The sequence below is a fragment of the Trachemys scripta genome, chromosome 1, assembly GCF_013100865.1.
Source record: "Trachemys scripta elegans isolate TJP31775 chromosome 1, CAS_Tse_1.0, whole genome shotgun sequence".
In the NCBI taxonomy this organism is placed as follows: domain Eukaryota; kingdom Metazoa; phylum Chordata; order Testudines; family Emydidae; genus Trachemys; species Trachemys scripta.
Genome location: NC_048298.1, coordinates 42,494,114 through 42,518,706, shown reverse-complemented (window position 1 = coordinate 42,518,706; position 24,593 = coordinate 42,494,114). Strand labels below are relative to the sequence as shown.

The 24,593-nt window shown below is 41.4% G+C and overlaps 1 protein-coding gene across 4 annotated transcripts in view; it reads left to right on the top strand.

The window, feature by feature from the left end:
- The window catches only part of CPED1 (cadherin like and PC-esterase domain containing 1), a 202,951-nt gene that overhangs the window by 158,889 nt on the left and 19,469 nt on the right, over positions 1 to 24,593 (top strand). For 3 of the 4 annotated variants that reach the window (XM_034768566.1, XM_034768576.1, XM_034768584.1), the window contains exons 18-19: positions 3,842 to 3,959; positions 14,095 to 14,231. In XM_034768566.1, coding sequence (XP_034624457.1) covers positions 3,842 to 3,959; positions 14,095 to 14,231 — 255 coding nt within the window. Of the gene's footprint in view, positions 1 to 3,841; positions 3,960 to 14,094; positions 14,232 to 14,728; positions 14,859 to 24,593 lie in introns of all 4 variants that reach the window. The other variant, XR_004645491.1, reaches the window with a different exon arrangement.

The following is a 24,593-nucleotide window of genomic DNA, read 5'->3' as shown; positions in this document are numbered from 1 at the left end:
CCAGCTTCAATTCACCCATCTCTGCCAGAGTGGGAGAAAGGGAGAGTGCTCTAACTACTCTGGGCTAAAAGTTATAATGTAGGCACTGGTAACTACATAGTAACCTGTGGCACCTTAGAGACTAACAAATGTATTTGGGCATAAGCTTTCGTGGGCTAAAACCCACTTCATGAGATGCAACCTGATCTGATGAAGTGGGTTTTAGCCCACGAAAGCTTATGCCCAAATACATTTGTTAGTCTCTAAGGTGCCACAAGTACTCCTCATTGTTTTTGGTGGTACAGACTAACACGGCTACCACTCTGATACATAGTATCCTGTTATTATTTCATGCTCTAGGTGAAACAAAACATCCAGAGTTATTAGCGCTAAATTAATAACCTGATGTAGTTGTATGGTATCATGCTGAAAATCTAGGGCGATTGTTTAAAGGGTGTAATTGATGCTTCTTATGAAGCAGCAATCTCACTATAGACTGTTTTAGAGAGAGATGATTTCCTCTTCACCCAACAGACCTTTTCCATGGTTGGGGTTAACAGAAAGCTACCTAGATATACATGAGAAAGCTTTGCTATCTTTTTGTTTGCTATTGCCTCAGAAATTTTCTGTAAAGATAAAAGTGAAGTTTACTAATAAAATGCCAAACCAGTCGTATGAAGAATCAATTCTAGCTATGTATTGAAATACGTATTTCAGTGGAGCTTTCTTTTGATTTCAGTCCAGGCATTCAAGGCTCTTTTTTTGTCTGCCCTTTAAAAATGAGTATGCACAGGAGCAGACACCAAGGGGAAAGTATCATTTAAGTTTGCTTGGCTGCCTCTCATCTTTGCAATGAGTGATAGCTTGTAAACATACTTAAGATCACAAGACGTTTCATCTTCGGGCACGGCAAGAGGGGTGTCATAGCACTGTAGTACCTGTGGGGAACTTGACAAATCCACAAACTGTTAATAAAGCCCTTAATGTACCATACATGGAGCTAGAGTAAATGTTAGTTCCTGACCTCTGGCTGCCTCAGCTCCATTTTTATATAGCAATATTAAACATGTCTTTGATCATAAAAGATTTGACCTCTGTAAAAGCAAAAATAAGCCTCCCTCTAGTACTGCAGGTACTGCGACCTCTCAGATGCTCTGAGTTGAGAATTGTGCTATTAAATAATCTATGTTGTATTTCAGACCACGTGCTTTTTAACAAATGAAACGGACCCCGTGAATATAAGCCTGCCAGACAAAATTTGCTCTTCATGGTATCACCCAGTGAATTCAATTAAAATCAAAGAATATTTTTTTTGTTTAAACGCCTACACTGCACAAGTCTGAACAAGAAAATCCTTGTTAAGTTATCTTATGGCACTGTGTTGAGAGCAAAGAGCAGGCTAGTCAGGAATTTAGGCCTTCCTTGTGAAGCCTTGTGCAAATTGTTGTGCTGCAAGGTCGAAGCTTTCTGATGTTACTGTTAGCTTAAGTAATTCTGTCAAATATCTGTACAGTGTGTCCAGACCCTGAGACTCCAAGAGGACATCACGGTTTGACACTAGAAGAACTCAATGTCATTCATTTGCTTATATCAGCCTTCTTTAACTGTGAAACCCTAAACAGGGAATACAGTGGTAGTGCAAAAAACCACAGAGATACTGAGTCTCCCTGTGCATTAAAATGGTCCAAAACACTTTGAAGTCAATGACAGTCTTTCCACTTACTTGAAGGGGCATTGAATCAGGCCTTACATGAGAGAGCACTTTGCTTTTGTGTTTTGGGTGTATCCCTAGAGTCATCTTAGCAAAAATTAAGGTACACTAGTATTTAATGATTTCAAGGGTGACTTCATGGCTCCATTCAAGTCAGTGGCAAAAATCCTATTGACTTAAGTGGAGCTAGGATTTCACCCCAGCAGTCTAAAAACCTAATTGATTGTCATTCATTCATGGTTCTAATTTGAAGGTGGAACCAAAGTATATTATATTAAAAACATTGTTCTAAATAGTTTGATTGCTGTGCATTTTAGAAGCAATAGTAAATACATGTCAGTAGATGTATTTATTTTAGTATCATTTAAGAAAAATAAAAAAGAATTAAACAAAAATCAGTATAGTTCAATGAATAGGGGAACTATAAATTCACTATCTTCTTCTAAACATTTCATTTTATTCTCTTTTCAATGTGAAAAATCTTTTTATAAAATGTCCATTCTTTATATGGTTTATTCTGTCTATTTAAACTGTTTGACACTGTATAGTATGTTTATAATTGGTTAAAAGTAATAATCCTATGAAAAATTAAAAATCAACCTACAGAGTACTGAAATTGCGATAGAATAATGTTTAATTTAACCAGTGTATTTAAATAAATGGCTTAATGTATGTTGCAGTCAGATTTTCATATTTTTTCATGTCACAAAAACAACACTATTTTGATCTCTATAGCATGTCATATTTTTCTTTTTCACAGTTATAATACAAAAAATGTGAATGTATTATGGATACTTGCTGCAGTATCATAGTTACAGTTGAGCTAAGCATTTAAAGCAGGGATTCAACCACCTTTTTAAACATGAAGGAAATTACAATATAGTAATCTGATATCAGAAATAGCACAATACAAATTATACCAGTTATACCATAGCACAGATAGTTGTATATTACATATGCAAGAACAATGTCAGTACAATACATTATTTAAAATATAAGGGCTCAAGCCTGCTAAGTCTTAATAATGCCAGTAATCATTGTGCACCCGAATAGTCCCATTGGAAGTTGGTGGTGCCTCACAGGATCAGACCCCTAAAGCAATTTTCAGACAGACTCATTTCCTTGAAGCCAATGAAACTCATTCACCCACAAACTTTAAGGCTTTTAATTTTAAAATGATTGCTATGCCAGATTGTTACTGCCAGATCTCTAAAGTGCCAAACATTAATTAAATTCCACTATACAGGTTTCTAAAGTCCATAACATTTAGTAGAAATGACCAAATTGCAGGAAACCAGGCCATTCAACAAAATGTGTTTACAGTGTTTACCCTTCCATCAGTGTAATTTAGTGCTTCGGTATTCTCTGTGGATTGAATAATTTCTCTTTATTTCTAGATACAAAGATATAATATGTGTATTAATTGTAGATCTCAGTGCACACACATATTTACTATAAATATGAAAAAGAAAAAATCAATACTATTTGTAAGAATATTTTTTAATTCTAAGCATTCTTTGGCATAGAGTATTATACATGTTAATATGGTATATGGACCGTTATTGGGTCTTCCTTTTGTCTATAGTATGCGTGACCCAAACTCTTGAGGTAAATTATATTTCATTATGTTCATATCCCACCCCAGGTAATAAGCTTTCCAAGCTAGCCCCTCTGGCAGCTCAGTCATTTCTTCCTCTTGAGATTCCTCTTTTCTCTTTCTCTGTTTGTCTTTCCTTTGCACATGAGATTGTGGGGATACATGTATTTCTTAAAGCTAAACTGGCACATATAATCAAGTAAACATGTTCTGTTTGAGTGCAGGTTTTCCATATAAAATTAATGTGGGCAGCAAGTAAGAATTAAATGGAGATTACAATTTAAAGTATATTTATTTTTATACAAAAATGATGCACAGGGAACTGCTCAATGCAACCTTTTACACATTGATTGTAGGTTGGCAAAGTTTGTTACAAATCACTGGTACATAGCACATTTGAAAGTGTGTTGAATGGAGGACAAATGGATTTCAGAATCAATCAAATATTTTTTTCCTCTCATTAGCAGTCCTTGACAAAAGTTTTTTACACCATGCATATTGTTAAATGCTTTGGATATGGTACTGTGATTTTAATTAATTTCATTGTAATTCAGGACTGTGGTTCGCTAATTCAGCCGGAGGAATCCTGTGGATTACAGCCTCTGTCTCCTGAGTACCTTTCAGCAGTTTCACAGACACAGTTTAAGACTTGTGAAGCTGGGGACACAAAAGGTTGGTTCTTAACATATTCTCTCCCTTTTAAAAACAAATACCTGCATCCCGCTAAAGTAAAACACACAAAATCTCCTTGTCCTTTCTCTATGCACACAAAACACACAAGCAAAACTATGATTTTGTTGCTATACAGACAGTTTTATTTATATATATTTATTTATATGAGTCACACAGGCAGTTTAGGTTTGAGACATTTTTTTCTGAGTGGAACAGTTTCCTCAGAGAAGATAGTTTGCCTGTATAATTATTATTTGCAGAGCTCATTGACAATTTTCCATCAAAACCATACATTTTTAAATGGATTTTTTTTTTTAATTTTTCAAGTTTTTGAAGAAAAACCTAGAACAGTTAGTTTTGGGGTTTTTTTGCAAATAAAAAAACCTATTGGCATTTTTACCAGCTATAGTCTTATGTTTCCAGTTCCATGTTTTGAATACACAAAAATAGTAACCAAATTTTTAAATAAACTACCTAACCAAAATATCTCCCTTTTATATAAACTAGTGCACAGAGATTTAAACATCACAATGGACAAGCCAAATAGCATGGTTTAAATGTCTTTTTTATAATTATTAAGATATATGCTGCAGGTCAATATGAACAAGCTCTCTCTTCAGTTAATAGAAGGAATGCAGTTTTGAATGTGAAAATATATTGGCCCCAATCCCACAAAAATTTAAGCTTGTATATTTTTACAAATGTGAATATTCATTTGCATAAAATTAGGCACATGCTGAAGTCTTTGCAGGATAAGGCCATAATTATTTCTATATCTTCCTTTATTAGACAAATGGAAAATAAAATCATACTACTGTATACACTACTAACAGAAACATAGGGTATGTCTACGCGGTTGGCCTGCACCAGCTGACTCAGGCTTGCGGGGCTCGGGCTAAGGGCTGGTTAATTGCTGTGTAGACATTCTAGCTTAGCTGCAGCCTGAGATCTGCCCCCTCTCAGGGTCCTAGAGCCCAGGATGCTTTGAATGCTGCATATAGCTAAATGAAGAACAATATAAAATACATTAGACCCTTCTGATGAATAACATCTGTGGCGCAAATGTTTCAGATGGAAACAACATTCAATATATAAAGAGTCAAAGGTCACAGCTAACAGAAATGGAAGTATAATTTCTTGTTAACAAAGTGAAGGTAGCTAATGCCATCTAAATGACAACGTTCAGCCCGAGTGCTGAGTGTGCAATACTTAGTGTTTATATATTGCTGTGTAGCTTTCATGAGGTTTACAAATGTTAACTGCAAGTAGAATAGTTTGTCAATTAGTTCCATGTTTGTAACTACTGATTGAGATCCTGATCCTGGCAATAGGAGCTGTGCAGGTGCCCTTAGGAGAAAGCCTGAAGTCCTGACTAAGGCACAGCTCCCCTTGCCTCCCTTTTGATTGTTAAACATATTAAGCATTCAAAGAAACAGCAAAATCCTGACTCTTCCAAACCCCTGAAGAGGTAGGATGGTCTTTATGATCAGGAGGACTGGGAGTCAAAGCCCTGGGGTGACATACAGGCTCTATTGAAATTGATGGCAAAACTTGGAAGTTTTCCACTGACTGCAGTAGGTACAGGATTTCACCCCTGGTTTCTATACTCTTGGTTGACCTTGGGCAAGTCCTCTAGGATCTGATCCAATGAGGGACTAAGCCTCCTTAACTCCTATTTGCTTCAGTAGATTTGAGGTGGCTCAGTGCCACCCAGGAGGCACTTGGCATCTTGCAGGACAAGGGCCTGAACTGCCCCATTTCTGTTTTTCATCAGTAAACGCAGAGTATTAATGTCAAACCAGGGTAGTTGCCTGAAGTCTGTCTCAGTTTGGAACCACAGGATTGATAAATGATTCCAGTGATAGTAAGAAAAATCAACATACATAATTAAGGGTTTGATCCAAAGCCTATTGAAGCCACTGGTAAAATTCCCATTGATTTCAATGGGCTTTCAACCAGGCTGTAACATAATACATAGTTACATGTTCAGTATTATTATAATATTACTTATTAGTTTTAAGTGCTGCCCACATGCTTGGCACTTTGCAAAACATAGAAGAGACACAGTGGCTGTCCAAGGAAGCTTAAAAACAAGGAAACCAATTCTGAAAAGCTTTTGCATATGAATCAGGCCACTGTAGTCTATGGAAAGTCCACATGAACTTGTGTGAACAAATGTAGCCCTAACAGATCATAGCTTAAAGTTTAATATTACTGTGGCGTGGTAGTGCCACTGTAGTTAAGCTTGCCCCATAATATCTATTCAAAGACTGACCTTTCAAAGTCCTCTAAAATTGACATGCTTTAGTTAGATGTCTTTGAAATTTGGTTAGCCTCTGGAGGGTACTGGGTAAAGCTAGTGACCCAAATTTGGAGTCATTTGAGCTCAGGGTTGCAAAGATAAAAACCCTGAAAAAATAGCCATTTTTAAAAAAGCTTCTAGGGCAAGTTTTTTTGGGGCAGAGCTAGAAATCAAACTATTGATGTGGTGCAAGTCAAAATGATCTCAATCTGTCTAATTTTACCCCAGGTAGTGTGAGTTTCCCACTAAATTTTTTGGGGACCCAAAATGAGAACAGAATATAATAAAATGTACATTTTTACACTGCCCATGCACCAATACAATATACTTTAAACTTGACATTTGTAAGTTCTCTACAATCTAAACGGATAATCAGATCACTTTGAAATTTGGTGCACTTCATGGGGGTGTAGGGTAGCATTAGTGACCCAAAGTTTGGGGTTATATTGCTGAGGGATTCCTGAGTTACAGCCACCGCAAGGAAACTGGTTTCCTTCTGCTGCCTTGTATTGTTAAACTGAGAGGTAGTAATCACACACCTGGCAGAGATTGATGGCTGTGAGCTCATCCTTCAATGAACAGAACTCAGGAGAAGTTAATCACAAGCCCCCTCCTAAAACAAAAAGAGCTTTGGACTGAATGTTTGGAGGTTGCTGTGATTTGTGAGTCATGGGTGGCAGTTTGGGGGGTTAGGGAGGGGAATGTAATCAAAGTATTTAGGGGTGGGTGGGAAATAGACATGTGAACACCTCCTGGGAGGGGAAGAGAGGTATAGTGGGGTAGAAGAGTGAGGAAATAAGGTGAGAGGGTTATCAGGAGAGGGGTAGATGCAGATGGATGGTAGGGGAGAAGAAAGAGGTTGGGGGTTCAGGTGTGGAAGGCCCCCAGCACTGCCAGTGCACCCAACTGCACCCCAACCTCCTGCACTCCACAGCTCTGCCAGTGTACCCCAACTCCCTGCATCCAACCCTCTTCCACCTCCAGCTCTGCCAGTGCACCCCAACTCCTTGCACTCCTCAGCTCTGACAGTACACCTCAACACTGTGTGAAAACTATTAATAAGTGTTGGAAGAACATTTATTAGAAAACTGGCAGGTTCCTGACTGATTGGAAGACGTACTGTATGGCATAGAACCATTCCAAGCTCCAGTACCTCAGTGTTTCTCAGAGTTGGGTGTGCATGTGTGGTGGGGTGGACAACTGGCTCAATATACTAATTGCAATGCTTTGGTATCATTCAAATGTCAAAAAGGCAAAATCTATGGCTATTTTGCGTGATGCCCTTTTCATTCGGTACCCATTTCATCCAATATTACTAATTCGCAGCTGGTAAAGGGCATAATTATTATATACAAAAATATATGAAGTTGCAGCTTTTTAAAAATACATGAGTTATAACCACTCTTAATTCTATAGGTATCCTGTTGGCATTGAATAATGCTTCCTATAGACAACATTTGTTATTACATCATCATTCACTCAAATCTTTAGCATATGTTTTAGCAGCGGTTCTCAAACTGGGGGTCGGGACCCCAAAGTGGGTCATGACCCCCCAGGGCTGACATTACATTTGCTGGAGCCCAGGGCTGAAGCTGAAGCCTGAGCCTCACCCCCGAGGGCCAAAGACAAAGCCCGATGGCTTCACCCCTGGGTGGAGGGGCTCAGGTTATAGGCCCCTTGCCTGGGGCTGAGCTCTTGGGCTTTGGCCCCTCCCCACCCCCCCGTCCATGGTGGTGGGGCTCAGGCTTTGCCCCCCCCCCAGCCCAGGGCAGGGGGGGTCAGGCAGGCTCAGGCTTCAGTCCCCCCTCCTGGGGTTGTGTAGTAATTTTCACCATCAGAAGGGGGTCACAGTGCATTGATCTTTGAGAACCCCTGTGCTATAGGATCAATCTACTTATTTTTTAAATATAGGGAGAGCGCTAGTAATTATAGATCACACAAACGGTTTGAAGAAGTTTTTCATATGGTACTTATCATTTTCAGTCACCAAAGTTTAACTTTTATTGTTCAGACATTTCAGTTCTTCAATATTTTGCTTTTTTAGTTTCTGATTTAAAAACACAGCAGCTCATAAATAGATGTGATATTAAGAAGAAAGTTCTGTAATGGAAGAGTGATCTCAGAAGTTACAGTTACTGCCAGAAGTTTTATGTATTTGATTTGCAAGAAGAAATTGAAATGTCAGGAAATTAAATGCCCAGTTTTTATACGATTGCTAAATTTAAACCACTCCTCCCCCAAAAGAAATTACCATTAGGGATGCTCTTTAACAACTTTTTACATTGGGAATCTTTTTTAATTCTCTGTGAACAAAACTCCCAGGCCCTAAATATGAGTCACAAACCAATGTAGGTCAGGAAATTCAAAGTAAGACAAGCATTCTGTTCTTATTCTGTTATTCTAAAAGGGAGCATAGCAGTAATGGTGTGAGCTAGATCTTGTGAGGTACTAACATGGCTGCCATTACCATAGTATTTGAATGCCTGAGAATGTTTAATGTATTTGCCCTCACAACACCAAGATGAGGTAGGAACGTTTTACAGAGGGGAAACTGAAGCACAGAGACTTCCCAAGGTCACACAGGAAGTCTGCGGCAGAGCAAGGGTTTGAAGCCAAATCTCCCAAATCCTAGGCTAGTGCCTTAACCCACAGAACCTTCCCTCCCTATGCTGCATAGTGGCAGGTCACCTGCCTAATGAAATCCCTAAATATATAAACACCCCCACCAGTTTGAACAGCAAAAGCTAGAACTTTAGGGCCTGATCCATAGCCCACTGAAATCAAAGGAAACATGCCTGTTTACTTTAGCAGGATTTGAATAAGGATCTTTGTGCATCATTCACTAATAAAACCTCTAGGCATATGTGTGTATGTGTACAGTACATAGCAGTGTGAGTTAGGTAGTGCATTACCTTGCACAGTGGCAGGATTATAGGACAAATACTGACCTTTACATGCTCTTGCAAGGGCTTGCCAAGGGCTGACAGGAAAGATTTATGCCAGTTTTATGTGGGAGGACTCTATACTTATCTGTCTGATAAGCCAAAACACCCTGCCACCTACCAAATATATTTGCTTCCACATTTCCTCTTTTATGTTTGGGGCCATCCCTAGGCAAATCCTCTTTCTCATCAAGGTGTCAGGAAGAAACTCTCAAGGATCTAGGACCCAGCAGTCTTGTTTTCCACTGTCTCATGCTCAACCTCTGCTATATTTTTATAGATTAAAATTAAACATGTCCATAGCAGTGTCCAAAATGTTCCTAATCCTGCAAGGGGGCCTGGCACATAAGGCTAATGGGGCTTAGGCTACCTGAATAAACTTGTGCTTCCAAAAGCTGGGCTAGTGTAACCAGAGCCAGAAAAGTGACAGGCAGATCTTTAGAAGTCTCATTCCTGTTGTTCTGCCTTCCCTGCTGTCCCCAGCCTCACACCCTAGTGTAGTGGTGACAGCAGACAGTTCAAGCAGCCGACCATTCACCACGACTCCTCTGATCTATTACCACAAGCTGCAAAGCACACGGTGACGGTGGCAATCTCTGACATGAAGGGTTCTCGGAGGCAGAGCCAAACAGAGCCAGCATTTAGTAAACAAATGAGAAGTCAGTGCGGAGACTCAAATGCATTACGTTCTGTTCAAGTCAAGTTGAAAGTGGGTTGACCGCAACAGAGACTGAACTGTTTCTCCTCAGAAGTAGTAAAGCATGGGTGTAAGCAGTGGAAGATCCCCCCTAAAACTGTCTTACTTATGTGCCTCAACGCCTGTTTGGAGAGACCATCTCCAGGAGGGGGTTCTGCAACCATTTCGTCCTTGGCCTCTGTCGAGATTAACAAATCTGCCAAATGTGACAGTAGTTTTTCTGATGTGTCCACTAGAAATCAGACTGAAACAGCAATCATATCACATAGGCCATTGAACAGCCATTGGATAGCAGTGACGTGGAATCACTACTGACCTATGCAGGACTTGCAAAAATAAGATTAAAAGCTTTACATCTGGATTCCATTGCCAATACCCCTAAACCTCCTAGTCCTTCTGATTTAGTGTGACTCAATGCCCTATATGCTGTGGATCTCTTTGGGCTCTCTGGTTTTTCTTGAGCTGACAGATGCCCACAAATATGTAGCTATTGCTCAGAAGTGCCCTGAAAAGCATATCCCCAAGCCTACAATTTTAAAATAAACCATTCAGTTAAATCAGCACCGAATGAATTCCTGTCCTCTTAACGAACAAGAAAAAAATGTACCAAGCAAGGAATTGAAGAATCCACAGGCATTTACTTATCTGCAAAGATTCCTCCTCCATACTGCACAACCAATACATTGACCTTAGCCTTATCAGGATAGACTTGAAGCCAAGACTTCATGCCATTTATCCTTACTGGAGTAGCAATATTGAACCTGATCCAACCTGTGTTTGCTGAGTCTCTTTACCCACTTGACCCACCTTATAGCAAGTTTCATACCTTCAATTTGTTTGAACTTACAACTCCTATGTCACTTGCACTTATCAATGTTAAGTTGCCAATGTGTCTTCCAGATAACTTGGCCCAGAGATGCCCAATTATGGAAGGTAGTGCACGTATCTGAGGTGTTTCATCAGCTCTGGCCATATAACTATTGTAACCGGCCCCACTGCAGGGAGTCGCTCTGGGTATGTCTACACATCAAAGAAAAACCTGCAGCTGGCCCATGCCAACTGACTTGGGTTCGCCGTGGGTTTTTCTTTGCTGTGTACCCTCTGAGTGCTGTGGAACACCAGTCCCCTAGATGGCTGGTAGCGTGCTGGGCGTACCACAGGCTTAGTGGCAAGTGCTAGAGGTGCTCCAAGCACTAGGCCCTTCAGTCTCTAGCCCTTGGTGTGTTTCCATAAGCACAGCATCTGAGGAATAGCGAAGGATGCCAGCAATAAATGGTGCAATTAATGATTGCTTTAAGTTACATTAAGTTAAGTTCCTAACACAGCCCCTGAGGACCGTCCAGTCCAGGGGTAAGGAGGTGGGGCCCCTATGGCCTGGTGCCAAAGGTACTCACTCCAGGCCACTGCTCTCCTGCAGGCAGTCACACACTGGCCTGCAGATCCCCCAGCCAGAGCCCAGTCCTCTTGTCCAGCACCTATACTCTTACTCAGGCCTGTCCATATGCTCACTTTCTCTGCCCACCCTGCAGGATACTTCTGGGTTTCTATCTGGTACAACTGCCACTGGACGCTTTGCCAGCAAGAGGCTGCTTTCCAAACTGGCTCCCAGATCCCAACCTGTCTGGCCTTCTCTTTGCCATCAGCTCCCAGCCTGCTGCCTCCAGCTGGTTGCTCTTTATCTAACACAACCTCTGGGTCCCCTCTGGCCTTTAGCAATACTTCCCTTTCTTGTGCTGGAGGGATTATGGATCCCTCTATTGGCTGGATGTTGCATTTTAATATAGTCAAATGCAAGGTCATACCTCTAGGATCAATGAATGCAACCCATACTTCCTAAATGGGCAACTGTATTCTGAAAGCAGAGACTCTGAAAAGGATTTAGGAGTTATAGTGGACAAGCAACTCAAGGTGATTGGCCAGTGCAGTGGTGTGGCAAAGAAGGCTAATGGGATCTATGGATGTATAAATGGGAGCACTGATTGGGAGTAGGGTGCTGATTTTACCTCCATACACAGTATTAGTGAGACAGATACTGGAATACTGTGTTCAGTTCTGGTGTCCACATTTTACAATGGGTGTTGAAAAATTAGAGAGGATGCAGAAAAGAGTCACAAAAATTATTGCGGACTGGAAAAAATGCCTCACAGAGAGAGATTAAAGAGCTTGAGAGGTGACTTGATTATGGTGTATAAGGTACCTTCATGGGAATAAAGTACTGGGTTATAAAGGGCTCTTTAACCTAGTGGAGCAAGATAGAACAAGAACCAATGGCTGGAAGTTAAACCCAGACAATTTAAAAATAGAAATAAGGCACAACCATAACAACAGTAAGGGTGATTCACCATTGGAGCAAACTAGGAGCAAACTACTAAGGATACGCCATCTCTGATGTCTTCAAATCAAGACTGGATGCCTTTCTAGAAGAAGTGTTTCAGTTAAACATAAGTTATTGGGCTCAGTACAGAAGTAACTGGATGAAATTCTGTGGTCTATACAGGACGTCGGACTAGATGATCTAATGATCCCTTCTGGCCTTAAAACCTAAGAATATATGAAGATATTTGAGCCTCAATTGCATCCCAACTGAAAATGTAGAAGGGCTGATCTCAGCCCTAAGGGAATCTTCTGGGAAAGATGAACCAATTCTAAATAATAGTTTTTCCTGTTACTGAGAAGTTAGAACAAATAAAACAATAACCGCTTACAAGGCTCGGTTTAATATTCTAAGCCTGCCACTGCAGAAGCAGCTGCCAGCACCTTCTACAGAGAGGATGCTGCAGTAAGAGAAACCACCGTTGTAGAAAAGAGGCTGTCAAATACTGAGGACCAGGACTATACTGCAAATTTTTGCTGGCTGGTTATGTTAGTAGGGAGTGTGAAGAGGTGTGACCTGTGCCCAACACAGCTGTGCCAGCAAAAGCCCACTGTAGATATGGTTAAACTGGCAAAGGTGCATTTTTACTAATGGAGTTTGTTTCTCCAGAACAGGGATGGGTGGGTTGCAGTTGGCACCAGCAAAGTCTTCCTAGTGTAGAACTGGCCTCATGAGGGCTGACCACTTTCAGGTCTCTTCAACTCTCTTCAGAGCCTGAGGGCTTCTCTATATGGCAAGTTAGTGTGGAGCAAGATTCTGTAGCGCACTGGTTGACCATACACTAACTCATCCTGTAGATCCTGCTACTAGGCACTAAAAGTTTTGTAGTGCATTTTGACATAGTGCATTTGAAATAGGAGTATGTCAAAGTGCACTAGGGAACGTTTAGTGCATGGTAGTAGGGTCCACACAGAGAGTAAGTGCATGGCAAGCTGGTGTGCTGTATAGAGTCACACCCTGGCTTGCTGAGCATTAACTCACTATATAGATATGCCCTTAGTTCTATAAATTTTCACTAAGACTTAGGGGTAAAATTTTGAAAAGCACATAAGTAACTTAGGGCACATCTACACTTAAAATGCTCCATCGGTGTGGCTGTGGCACTGTAGTGCTTTAATGAAGACGCTCTAAGTTTATGGAAGAGAGCTCTCCCATCAGCTTAGTTAATCCACCTATCCAAGAGGTGGTAGCTATTGTGATAGGAGATATGGTGCTGTCTCCGGGGGGTTGGGGGGGTAGGTCATGTGGATTTTTCACACCCTTGAACGATGTTGTTATACTGATAAAGGTCTGTAGTATAAACCACATCTTAGGAACCTAAGTCCTAGTTTCAAAAAACGACATAGGCATTTAAGAATCTAAATCTCATTGACTTTCAGTGAGACCTTAGCACCAAAGTCATTTTTGAAAATGGGACTTAGGCTCCTCAGTCACTTAAGCACTTTTGAAAATTCTACTCCACATCTTCTTCTCTGTCTCGTTTTTGTGCATTACCCACTTGAATCATGCTTCCTTTCCTAGCAAGGATTGGCTGGTACAAGGAAGGAAAACTAGGAATGAGCCCAAATTAAAACACTGGATCTGGACATTCCCAAATTTTTCAGACGAAGCAAAAATACCAGTGTTTGCTAACTGGAAAAGGAGCTAGCACAGAAGCAAGAAATACTATTTTCAAGCTTCCAAAATAACAGAGAGTTAAAAATTATTAAAACCTACATGAGACAGAACTAGACAGTGTCTCATTAATTAAGTAGTAAGAGTACCTTAGCCTGCTGACAAAAATATGTAGGAAAGTCAAAAGACATTTTGCTGTTTTCCAGGGCAGTGGATTGTGCCTTGCCTCAGCTGTGCTGACAACAGAACCTGTGACTGGCGAGAAATAACATGGCAGCCACACAACTGTCAGTATTCTGTCCTGACTAAGCCAGAGCTCCAGCAATGTGTAGAAGGCAGAAAGGTATGCAACCAATTTATCTTTTTTGCCTGCTGTATCTGTAACAGAAGATAAATCATCCACGTCTATTCACACTGAACTTTATTGTCCTGAAGTTCTTTACAAATGTGAAGAAATATGCATTGTGATTAGTGTATAAGAAAAATCAGTTTTTATAACATTGCTAGAGGAATGTTAGAAGGGATTCAGATCACGACAAACAATGATTATGTAAAATTGAACCCCTTATAATGTATTTTTTACACTGCCATTTGACATAGACCTTCAGTTGATATTAATTAAATTTCAAGACATAACAGATAGATGGCTATGAAATACCTGTAGTGCATTTGGCAGTAGTAAGCATGTAAGCCTGACAAGTGAAAAATAATTTGCATTGTTGTTCGAGACTGACACATACTTTGCATGCAAGCTTTGTTTCTTCTGCTGTATACCTAATGCATGGCATTGCTTGTGCATACTAATCTTACAAAGTCTTCTTGCACATTCTTTTCTTATAGTGAAACTTCTAAGGTGATTGCTTGGAAATACAGTGTCTTCTTAATAGGCATGGTATGACTGTATAACATTTGAGAGAGATCTCTGAGCTGAGATTCAGGTACAATTACTGGGAATACAAGTGTCCAGAAAGTAAGTAATGGTTATAAAGATTTTTGACAATATATTTCCTAGGTAAAAAAAATGTCTTTTGGATTAAACCAGAGACCATCTCTATTCAGAAAAAAATAATTACTCTTTTGTATTTTTCTTCCTTCCTTTCTTCTTAACTGGCCACTTCTCAGCCAGCACAAGGTCCTTCATTGAAATCTGGCTTCTTTCTCCCTTTGTTTCTTTCCCTGAGACAGGGGCGTTTCTGGATTGTGCAAATCCAGCTGCGGGACAGATTCTGCTGTCAGTTACACCCGCATAAATTGGAGTGGCTCCACTAAAGCCATTTCATTTCTGGGCCAGGTGCTAGGGAGAATACTTGACCCTAATTTACGGTGCATCTAGTTCCAAATGTCCCCTTTATTAAAAGAGAAGAGAGCCTGGGACATTGTAGACAGTTCCCAACAGAATAACAGTCTGATACTATCTTGGAGCAATCACTGCTGAATAATCTAGGACAGGCTCAGGACCCTCACAACTGGAGCAATGTCATAGTAATACAGGGACAGTTTGCAAGGGAATGGGATTTTTTTAAAGTTAAAATACATTTTTTATGCAAGCGTGAATGCACACTTTGTCACATTGTTGCTGAGTCCTTAGCCACTGGGCCCAATTCCAATCTGAGTTACACTGGTGTAAATCCAGATTAACTTCATTTCCATGGGGAAAAGAGGAATTCACTGCTTCAGGCAGTGGAGCAGTACTGAAGTAACTCCACAGAGCCTTCAAAGCTCTAGCACTCCCTTTCATAGAGGGCATGGACCAGAGACAGTGCATCAAATTCTCCAGCTCACCCCCAGTTTACTGCCTGTTGCTGCACTCGGCGCCTCCATGAAATTAGACTCCATATCAGGCTGTGGGTGTGGATGCCTTCCATGGCTTCTTCAGATCCTTCTCCCATAAAGGCTCCCAGACAGCAAATGTGAAAAATCGGGACAGGGGGTGGGAGGTAATAGGAGCCTATATAAGAAAAAGATCCAAAAATTGGGACTGTCCCTATAAAATTGGGACATCTGGTCACCCTACTCCCATCTGAGTAGCAGAATTGTGCCAAAGAGTGGGAGTTGGATTTGCCCCCATGTACAACACAGTAACCTTTGGAGTGATTGAGGTCACAAATGAAGAGTTTGATGGCCTCAGCCTAGTCCTTAAGGTATGTGGCTATTTGTTCACATCAATAACCCACCACAAGTTGGCCAGCGAATCAAAGGCTGTAGATAACAAGGGAGCAGCATATCCCAATGAAGATGCATTCCCAGAACCGAGTTGGGAAGTGTACAGAGTGCCTAGTAACCCAGTGCATGACTGACCGTACAACACTCCCTCCCTCTCACCAGCACCAAAATCAGTCCCAACATTTGTTAAAGGGTCCATTAAAATAGAAGAAGTATGCATGCCTGAAGTTCATGAGCCTGATTCTAATCTCAGCTCTGGTGGTGTAAATCCTGAGTAACTCCATTGAAGTCAGTGATTTACTCCAGTGTCAGATCAGAATCAGGCCCCATGTAAACTACAGTGACTCTCTGTTAATGATAAAGACAATACAAAACAGGGGGAGTGCAACCGGGTGGCTCACCCCTTAATGGCTGGAGGTTAGCCCCTGCCCTGATTACAGAATTAACCCCTCTGAAAGGATCAGGTGATTCCAGGAAATGGTGGCTGTCTCTGTAGAGTATGTAAAGAGAATGAAGGCTCCTGCAGGGCCCTGAGTCAGCAGGTAGGAAGGCACCAGTGGGGAGGGCCTGTAAAGAAGGACAGTCTCCAGGCAGGAGGCAGAAAGCCAGACCCTGACAGAGGACAATCTGTGCCCATCTGAAACTGGGATGAGGGCTGGGAGAGTTTGTAGGGTTGCCAACCCTCCAGGATTGTCCGGGAGTCTCCAGGAATTAAAGATTAATTTTTCATTAAAGATTATGTCAGGTGATGAAATCTCCAGGAATTCCTCCAACCAAACTTGGCAACCCTAGGAGTTTGTAGTTCTCTTTTGAAAGGCTGTGTTATTTTGGATTATCAATAGAGAGACACTGAACTGTGGTTGGGGCCTGGAGGGCCAATGGACCTGAGCACTGAATAAACTGGACCCCAGGGGGTGTGGAGCGAATCCTTTGGACTGTGTGGAGTTTAAATCCTGAAGAAGGAGCAAACAGAGGCAGGGCAATGCTGAAGTACCCCTGGCCCCAAGGGGGTGCTCTGGAGGCAGTTGACTCTATTGTAATAAGTAACTAGAAAACTCTGTAAAGCTAAAAGATTTGTCAAATAACCTTCCATAGGGCAGAAATCTGTTGACTGGATGCTCTTGTCTCAGCACAGACATTTGTTTGAGACAGTTCTTTTAATGGGTCTGTTCTTTGTTAATTTCTGTGGCATTTTAGCTTTTGCTATATTTCTCTAGTACACCTTAATTTTTCTTTCCCTCTGGTATTATTTTTATTTTGACTTTGCAATGGGATTAACTCTGTGAAGCATTTTGGGATAATTTGAGCATAAGTGACTAAATCAAATAAGGGCAGATCCTGGCTCATGTGAGTAGCTGCTCTGCAGTAGGAGGGACTTGTTCCCATGTGAGTTGGCTGAGCGGGAGTGGCCCAAAAGTTGTATTACATTGGACTGGCAGGGACTGATCACATTCAGGTCCCTTTGTACCACTCTGTAAAAGAGCCTTGCTTAAATGAGAATCAGGTCCTAAATACTGTGTTGTTAATTAGGTGTTCTTCAAAAAGGACTTCAGTAAATGTTCTGCATATTTTAATGCATTTATACTTTAGCACTTTTGTTCCTTTTGAAAGGTGGTTAAGTGGGGTGTATCATTACTGTGCATATTTGTTGTGAATGAACATGTTTATATCACATGACATCATGATAACCATCATATAAATATTTACATCTCCCAAATCCTGGGAGATTAATTTCAAACTGTTATGTACATTAATGACTCCACAAGTGCTCAAAGCTAAATTCCACCCAGACTAATGATATGATTATTTCTATAATATAATAAGCAAAATATTTCAAAGCTGACATGTATAGGGAGATTAGAGAAAAAAGAAAGGAGCAATATACATATACTATACATATAAAACGATGGGGTCTAAATTAGCTGTTACCACTCAAGAAATAGATCTTGGAGTCATTGTGGATAGTTCTCTGAAAACATCCAGTCAATGTGCAGTGGACGTCAAAAAATGTGAACAGAATGTTGGGAATCATGAAGAACGGGATAGATAGAAAATATCATATTGCGTCTATATAAATTCATGGTACACCCACATTTTGAATACTGCATGCAGATGTGGTCACCCCATCTCAAAGAAGATATATTGCAATTGGAAAAGGTTCATAAAAAATGCAATAGAATGCAGTTTTAACTTTTTTTATTCACATTTCTAAAATACAATTCTATTGTATTGTGTCCATCCATGCTCTATTGTATTGTGTACATCCCATAACTTTGCTATAAATAAAACGTAGAGAATAAATGGGTTTTAGTTTAGTTTTTCTTACTTCAACCTAAATTGGAATAAGTAATTATTTCTTGTATTAAAATCTGTGCATATTTCAGAGATAATGTAAAAAATATATTTGGTTCTTTATAACAGAAATCTAATTCACCCTGGCTATGTTTTCCAGGTGTCTTTGTTTTGTCATTTAACTACTTTTTAACTTTTGTATGTGTGAGTTAGTTCTGTTTCATGTGAACTTCAGACCACCTGTGGTGAAAGAATAAGACACAAATTGGTTGTGACATGAAACAGGATATAAATCCCCCAAAACCGTTTATAAGGGGCCTTATTTTACTTTATGGTGTGTTAGCAGCACTAATCCATCACATGTTTGCATTTCAAACACAAACAGGAAAGTGATCTAAAATATTGAAACTGAAGGAGATTTCTGCAGGGAGGGATTCTCATTCAGCTAGCCTCTAGTATCTGTAGTCTCTTTGCCTTTGAACTCCTGGTTAAGGCAAATTGAACGCAGGCTACATTACACTGTAGATTCTAGTCACTGGGGGAATTACGTACGCATAACCTAATTATATCAAAGAAATGTGCAATCAAAATAGAGGATAAATTTGTATTACATCTGTGTGACACAACTCCATATAACTGTATCGTTAATGAGCTTTCGCTGTAAGATTTATGAGACTTATTAAAGCATAACACTAATTATTATACAAGATAACTTTTTAAAAGATGTCATGGGAAAGAGATTCTAAGAGCTAACTAGCCATTCAATTAGCAATGCACAGAAATCTGACCTAAATAACCAGGAAAAAAGGTTGTATTTTGTTTCTCATTCTAACATACTATTCTGAGTTTAGCCCGGTAATAAAATACCTGTGAGCCATGTGTAATTAAGAACAGGAAATATGAAAAGGCAATATTTGTTGAAGTACTTGAAATTCAGCTGTTAAAACAGGGACTCTAGTTTATATTTTCTGAATAATGTCTTAGGGTTAAGTGGTGTTTTGAACTTAAAGATGTTTAAATTTCGTAAGTGTGGTTAATTTATAATGATAGGTCTGGCTGAGAAGTGGAATTCCACTATTCTTACACCATTTATTGAAGCCTGTTTGGTCATAATGGGAATTTTTCACACTAAACCTCTGCAACCAAAGACACTCTCTCTGCAGAAATGTTGCACTATATGAAGTAAAAATGTGATCCTGTAGTCCTCATGCAGATAAAATTCCCATTTACTTGAAGACTGCAAGGCACAATTGTAAAGAAACCAAGATATAGCACATTGTAAACACTGAATCATTCATTTGTGAATGTCACACAGCTAAGCATCCGATCTTATACACATCCCCTCTGCTGAGGTATTTTCATTATATGCTAAAGGCCAGATACAGAACTGGGGTAAACTGGTGCAACTGAACTGAAGTAAATGGTGCTATGGCTACTGCACATTTGATTACATTCAGGGCTTAAATTCAGCTGGAGCTGGCTGGAGCCCAGCTCCAATAAATATATTCACAGCTCTGGGGGGCCACGAGCTGGTTTCAGGGGGTCCACAGGGCCCTGCACCTGAAGCCTGGTGCTCCTCCCACAAGGATGAAGAACCAAGCCCCAGCACGCCTCCCACAGGGTGGAAACCCCCAGCCCCAGAATCTCCCACAAGGCTGAAGCCTTGATCCCTGGCACTCCCCAGCCACCCCTGTGAGCCTAAAGCCCTGAGACCCCTGCTCTGCAGCTGAAGCCCAGAGCCCCGCCACCTCACAAGGCAGAAGCCTATAGCCGCACCTCCCCCCAACCCCTCTGGGCAGAAGCTTTAATAAAAATAATTATGTGACAATTTATTTTTGTGAATACTGTGCAATTTATTTTCATGGTAATTATGGGAAATTAACATATTTACGTACTGTATATGGAGAGCAGATGACAGATACGGGTGGCTGACGCAGAATGTGAGCAAGCACGTCTTTCTGACATAATCAACAAGGGCGAAGGTCCTTAGGTAATCACACCTGATTTATGTGCATGGTTAACTTCTGTGTACAGTACTCAATTCCCCAGCATGAGTCCAAAAAATTAAATGTCTGTTTTTCACAAGAAAAAGGAAACTCTGATTTAGAGGCCGGTGGGGAAGTTAGTGACACTGTTATTCGTCAGGATGAAGAGGCCGTATAAAGCATCCCTGATGAGCAAGAAGAACATGACGATGAACCGGAATGTGGCAGGAGTGACCTACCGCTGTGTTAATCAGACAGCCAAAAAAATGATTTTCGTGAAAAAAAACTTGTGACTAAATGTTAGAAAAGCTAAGCTGGGTTGCAGCATCTGTGCAAAAGTACAGTCTCTCAGAGTTATGAGCAGAGGTTAAAGCTTGGGCTAATTCTGATGTTTCAAGCTATGGGGACAGCAAATTAAAACAAATGACGTCTCTGTGGAAAAAGATCTATGAGCACAAAGTCTCAGAGTCACAAAGCTGCAGAAAATATTCAGAGTGAGGCAGAGAAAGATATATTGATAGCATGTCAAGTGTCAGGGCAGTCGCAGCATATTGAAGCTATGTGGGGAGTATTCCGTGCTGTGTGCAAACTGGCAAAACAAAATTGTCCCTCCTACAATTTTGAAACAGAAATTGATCTGCAGAAGTTAAATGGACTAAATATGAGGCGAATTCTGCACTAAAATGTCATCTGCACTAGCATACAGCAGCACATTGTGGAGGAAATGAAGAAAAAATATTTAAAAATATAATATCTCGTAAGTGCAAAATCACAGTGATGATTGATGAGTTAACTACTTTGAGCCAGGCTTCCACTCTTATCACCTACACGATTTGCAACGGAGAGATGGAGGAGCCTATGAACATGTTTGTTGACCTAATCGAGCTTCCAGCCGCTGATGCCTCAACCATTGCCAGAATCTTGCTGCAAAAGTTGGATGCAGTTGGATTCATGGAGGCTGACGGTACTTAAAGGAACACTTGGAGGCTCTTGCTTGTGCTGGAGCCATAGTCACACTAGGTCAGAAAAGCGGAGCGGCTTCTACAGCTGCGTTTTCCAAAGGTAATTGTCTGGCACTGCTCCGCCCACTGATTGGAACTCTCTGTTCATGAGCTCCTGCAGGATGTTCATGGAGTCAACCACTTTAAAGTATTTATAGACAAACTGTACTCTGTACCATGCCTCCCCTAAAAGCGCAAGGGAACTTCAAGAATGTGCGGCCTCTTTGCATGTAAAAATCTTGAAAATTGGGTGCGTTGGGTTGCAGCAAGTAGCTGTGCAGTGAAAGTGGTCTGGAAGAATTACCGTGCTCTCTTTCTTCACTTCCAGCAGTCAGCAGAAGCACAAGGTAAAGAAAAAGATACTTTCTGATGCTCTACAAACGTTAGCGGAACTGTCACTTGAGCCACAGTCTAGGGAAATCAATATCCAAAGTGCACAAGACAAAATTCCTAGGCAGATTTGTGTTTTTGAGCAGAGAGTGAAAGAACCAGGGGAGCAAGAGAGGCTTGCGTGAGAAGCTGAAGCTGCGATGGAATTTCAGGAAATCGCGCTGGACACAAACACAAGAGGCATCATGTCAATCAACTGATCCCAATTCTACAGAAGTTTGGCAAACCAGCTGCAGCATAGGCTCATAGACAAAACGGATGAGCAACCTGCTGCTGACGTCAAAGTTCTATATCCTAGGAACTGGCCGCAGGATGCCACCATACTCCATGGGGAATGTGAAGTCAAGGCTCACTGCCATAGGTTGCAATTGGATGAGAGAGCGGTAGTGTGTGGGTTCAGAGAATACAAGGACAGTCACCAGAAGGCAATGCCAGCTCCTGTAAAATCTCTTGTAAAGTGCTTCAGTACCATACCGACATAGGTGCTGACTCCGTGGGTGCTCCAGCCAAGCTCCCCCACTCCCCCCAGCACCCCTCGCTCACCTACAGCCCCGCTGATCAACTCCTCCCTCTCCCAGTGCCTCCTGGCCACTGCAATCAGCTGTTCTGAGGCATGCTGGGATGGTGGGGGGAGAAGCAGGGATGGGGTGCTCTCAGGGGAGGGGGCGGAAAGAGGCAGGGAAGAAGTGGGGCAGGGCAGAGTGGGGGCAGGAAGGGGGGGTGGGGCTTAGGGAAAGGCATGGAGTGGGGGCAGGGCCAGGGCCAAAGCAGGGGCAGGAAGAGGTGGAGCAGGGTGGGGGCTTGGAGGAAGGGTTGGAGTGGGGTTTGGGCCTGGGGGAACCCTTCCCCCGCCCCCCCGGTAAAGAGGAACTCGGCACCTATGCATACCAATAACATCAGTTGAATGTGAATGGGGTTTCTTGCACATGAACATAATCATGACCCCTTTGCGATCATCTCCGAAAATGCTGACCATATCAACGCTACTTTTCATTAGCTTGGCAGGGCAGATACGCACGCTGTTCAATGCTGAGCCGTATGTGAGCTCCTGAATCAGGAAAAGAAGACATGCCACAACTGATCTGAGGAGCAAGGTCAGGGAAGAAAAAAGTATGAAAACAACATGATACAGCTGTGGAGCCTCCTCAAGTAGCTTTTTGTTTGTCTAGTAGGTGGAGATGTGGGGAGCTCTGGGAAATGCTTTTTGAGAATTTAAGCCTTGATTAAGTTGATTTACTGAATGCTGGTTAATTGAAACTCCTGGTTAACTGAGGCTCATGAATGTTTCCGAGGGCCATATTCCACTCTTCACTGGCCTCCTGGTCCCCCAAGCCTTCAGTGAAAAGAATACCAACTTACCAAAGAGTGGCTGCTTTGAAGGTTGAGCTCTGAGGGTCCCATGCGCAGAACACAGTGAAGACGGACCAGCTTTGCAGAATGGGGATTTAAAAAGATTGTGCTAGATCGAGCCCGGTCCTTTAAAACCTGTAGTGCATGTTGGCCTTCGTTTTCAGTGTGTTCTAAGCTCGGGGGGCCTCCAGACTGCTAGCATCGTACACAGAAGGCAGTCAGCAGACTTTAAAGTCTCTGCCCCAGGGTTGCCATGGAAGATTTCACATTCTGCTTAAGCAAATGCTCTGATATTTTGCAAAACCCGTTTCCAAAAGATTTCAGTTCCACCGTGAAATGATTAGCTGGAATGAGAACAGCAAAACAAGGACACTGGACTTCAGAAAGGCAGATTTCAACCGACTCAGAGAAATAGTAGGCAAGGTCCCATGGAAAGACCAGTTAGGAAGAAAAGGAATTGAAGGGGGCTGGCAGTTCTTAAAAAGATGTAACACTAGAGGTTCAACATCAAACTATTCCAACGCAGAGAAAGTTAAGAAGAGTCACAGGAGGCCCATGTGGCTCCACAAAACACTTTTTAGCAATCTAAAAACCAAAAGGAATACATACAGGAAATAGAAGGAGGGGCATGTCACCAAGGAAGTATACATGGGAATAGCCTGACCATGTAGGGACAAAATCAGGAAAGCCAGGGTGAGTGAGTGAGTTATAGCTGGCAAGAAATGCTAGAGACAACAGGAAGGGGTTTTTCAAATACATCAGACAAAAAAGAAAGATCAAGGATAGTGTGGGGTCTGCGGCTCAATGGAGAAGGTGGGCTGGTAATGGAAGATGATAGGAAGGCTCAATGGCTACTTTGCTTCAGTCTTCTCTAAAAAAAAACGTGATTGGATGACTAGCAACATTACCATAGACAATAAAGGGGAAGGGATGCAGATTGGGATAAGTAAAGAAGACGTCAGCAATCTTCTGAACAATTTGAATGAATTCAAATCAGCGGGGCTGGATGCTATTCACCTGAGGATACTGGCTGAATTAGCTGAAGAAATCTCAGAGCCAATGGCAATAATAATTACAAACCATGGATGCTAGAAGGGATCCTGGAAGACTGGAGAAGGGTTAATATAGTGTCTAACTTTAAAAGGAGCAAGGAAACTATAGACCAGTCAGCCTGACTTCTACACCTGAGAAGCTACTAGAGCAATGTAAAAAACATTCAGTTTGCTAATACCTGGAGGATGAAGGGATAATCGCAAGCAGCCAGCATGAATTTCCTTCTTTGACAGCGTAACTGATTTGGTGGATTGGGGGAATGTGGTGGACATAATATATCTGGACTTCAGCAAGGCTTTTGACACAGTCCTACATGACATTCTGATATGTACGCTGGAGAAATGCGAGCTCGACAGAACTACCATTAAGTGGATACATAATTCCTTAAACAACCAAACAAAGAGTAACTATTAATGGAATGATGTCGAGTTGGAGGGAGGCCTCAAGTGGGGTTCCACAAGGATCTGTTCT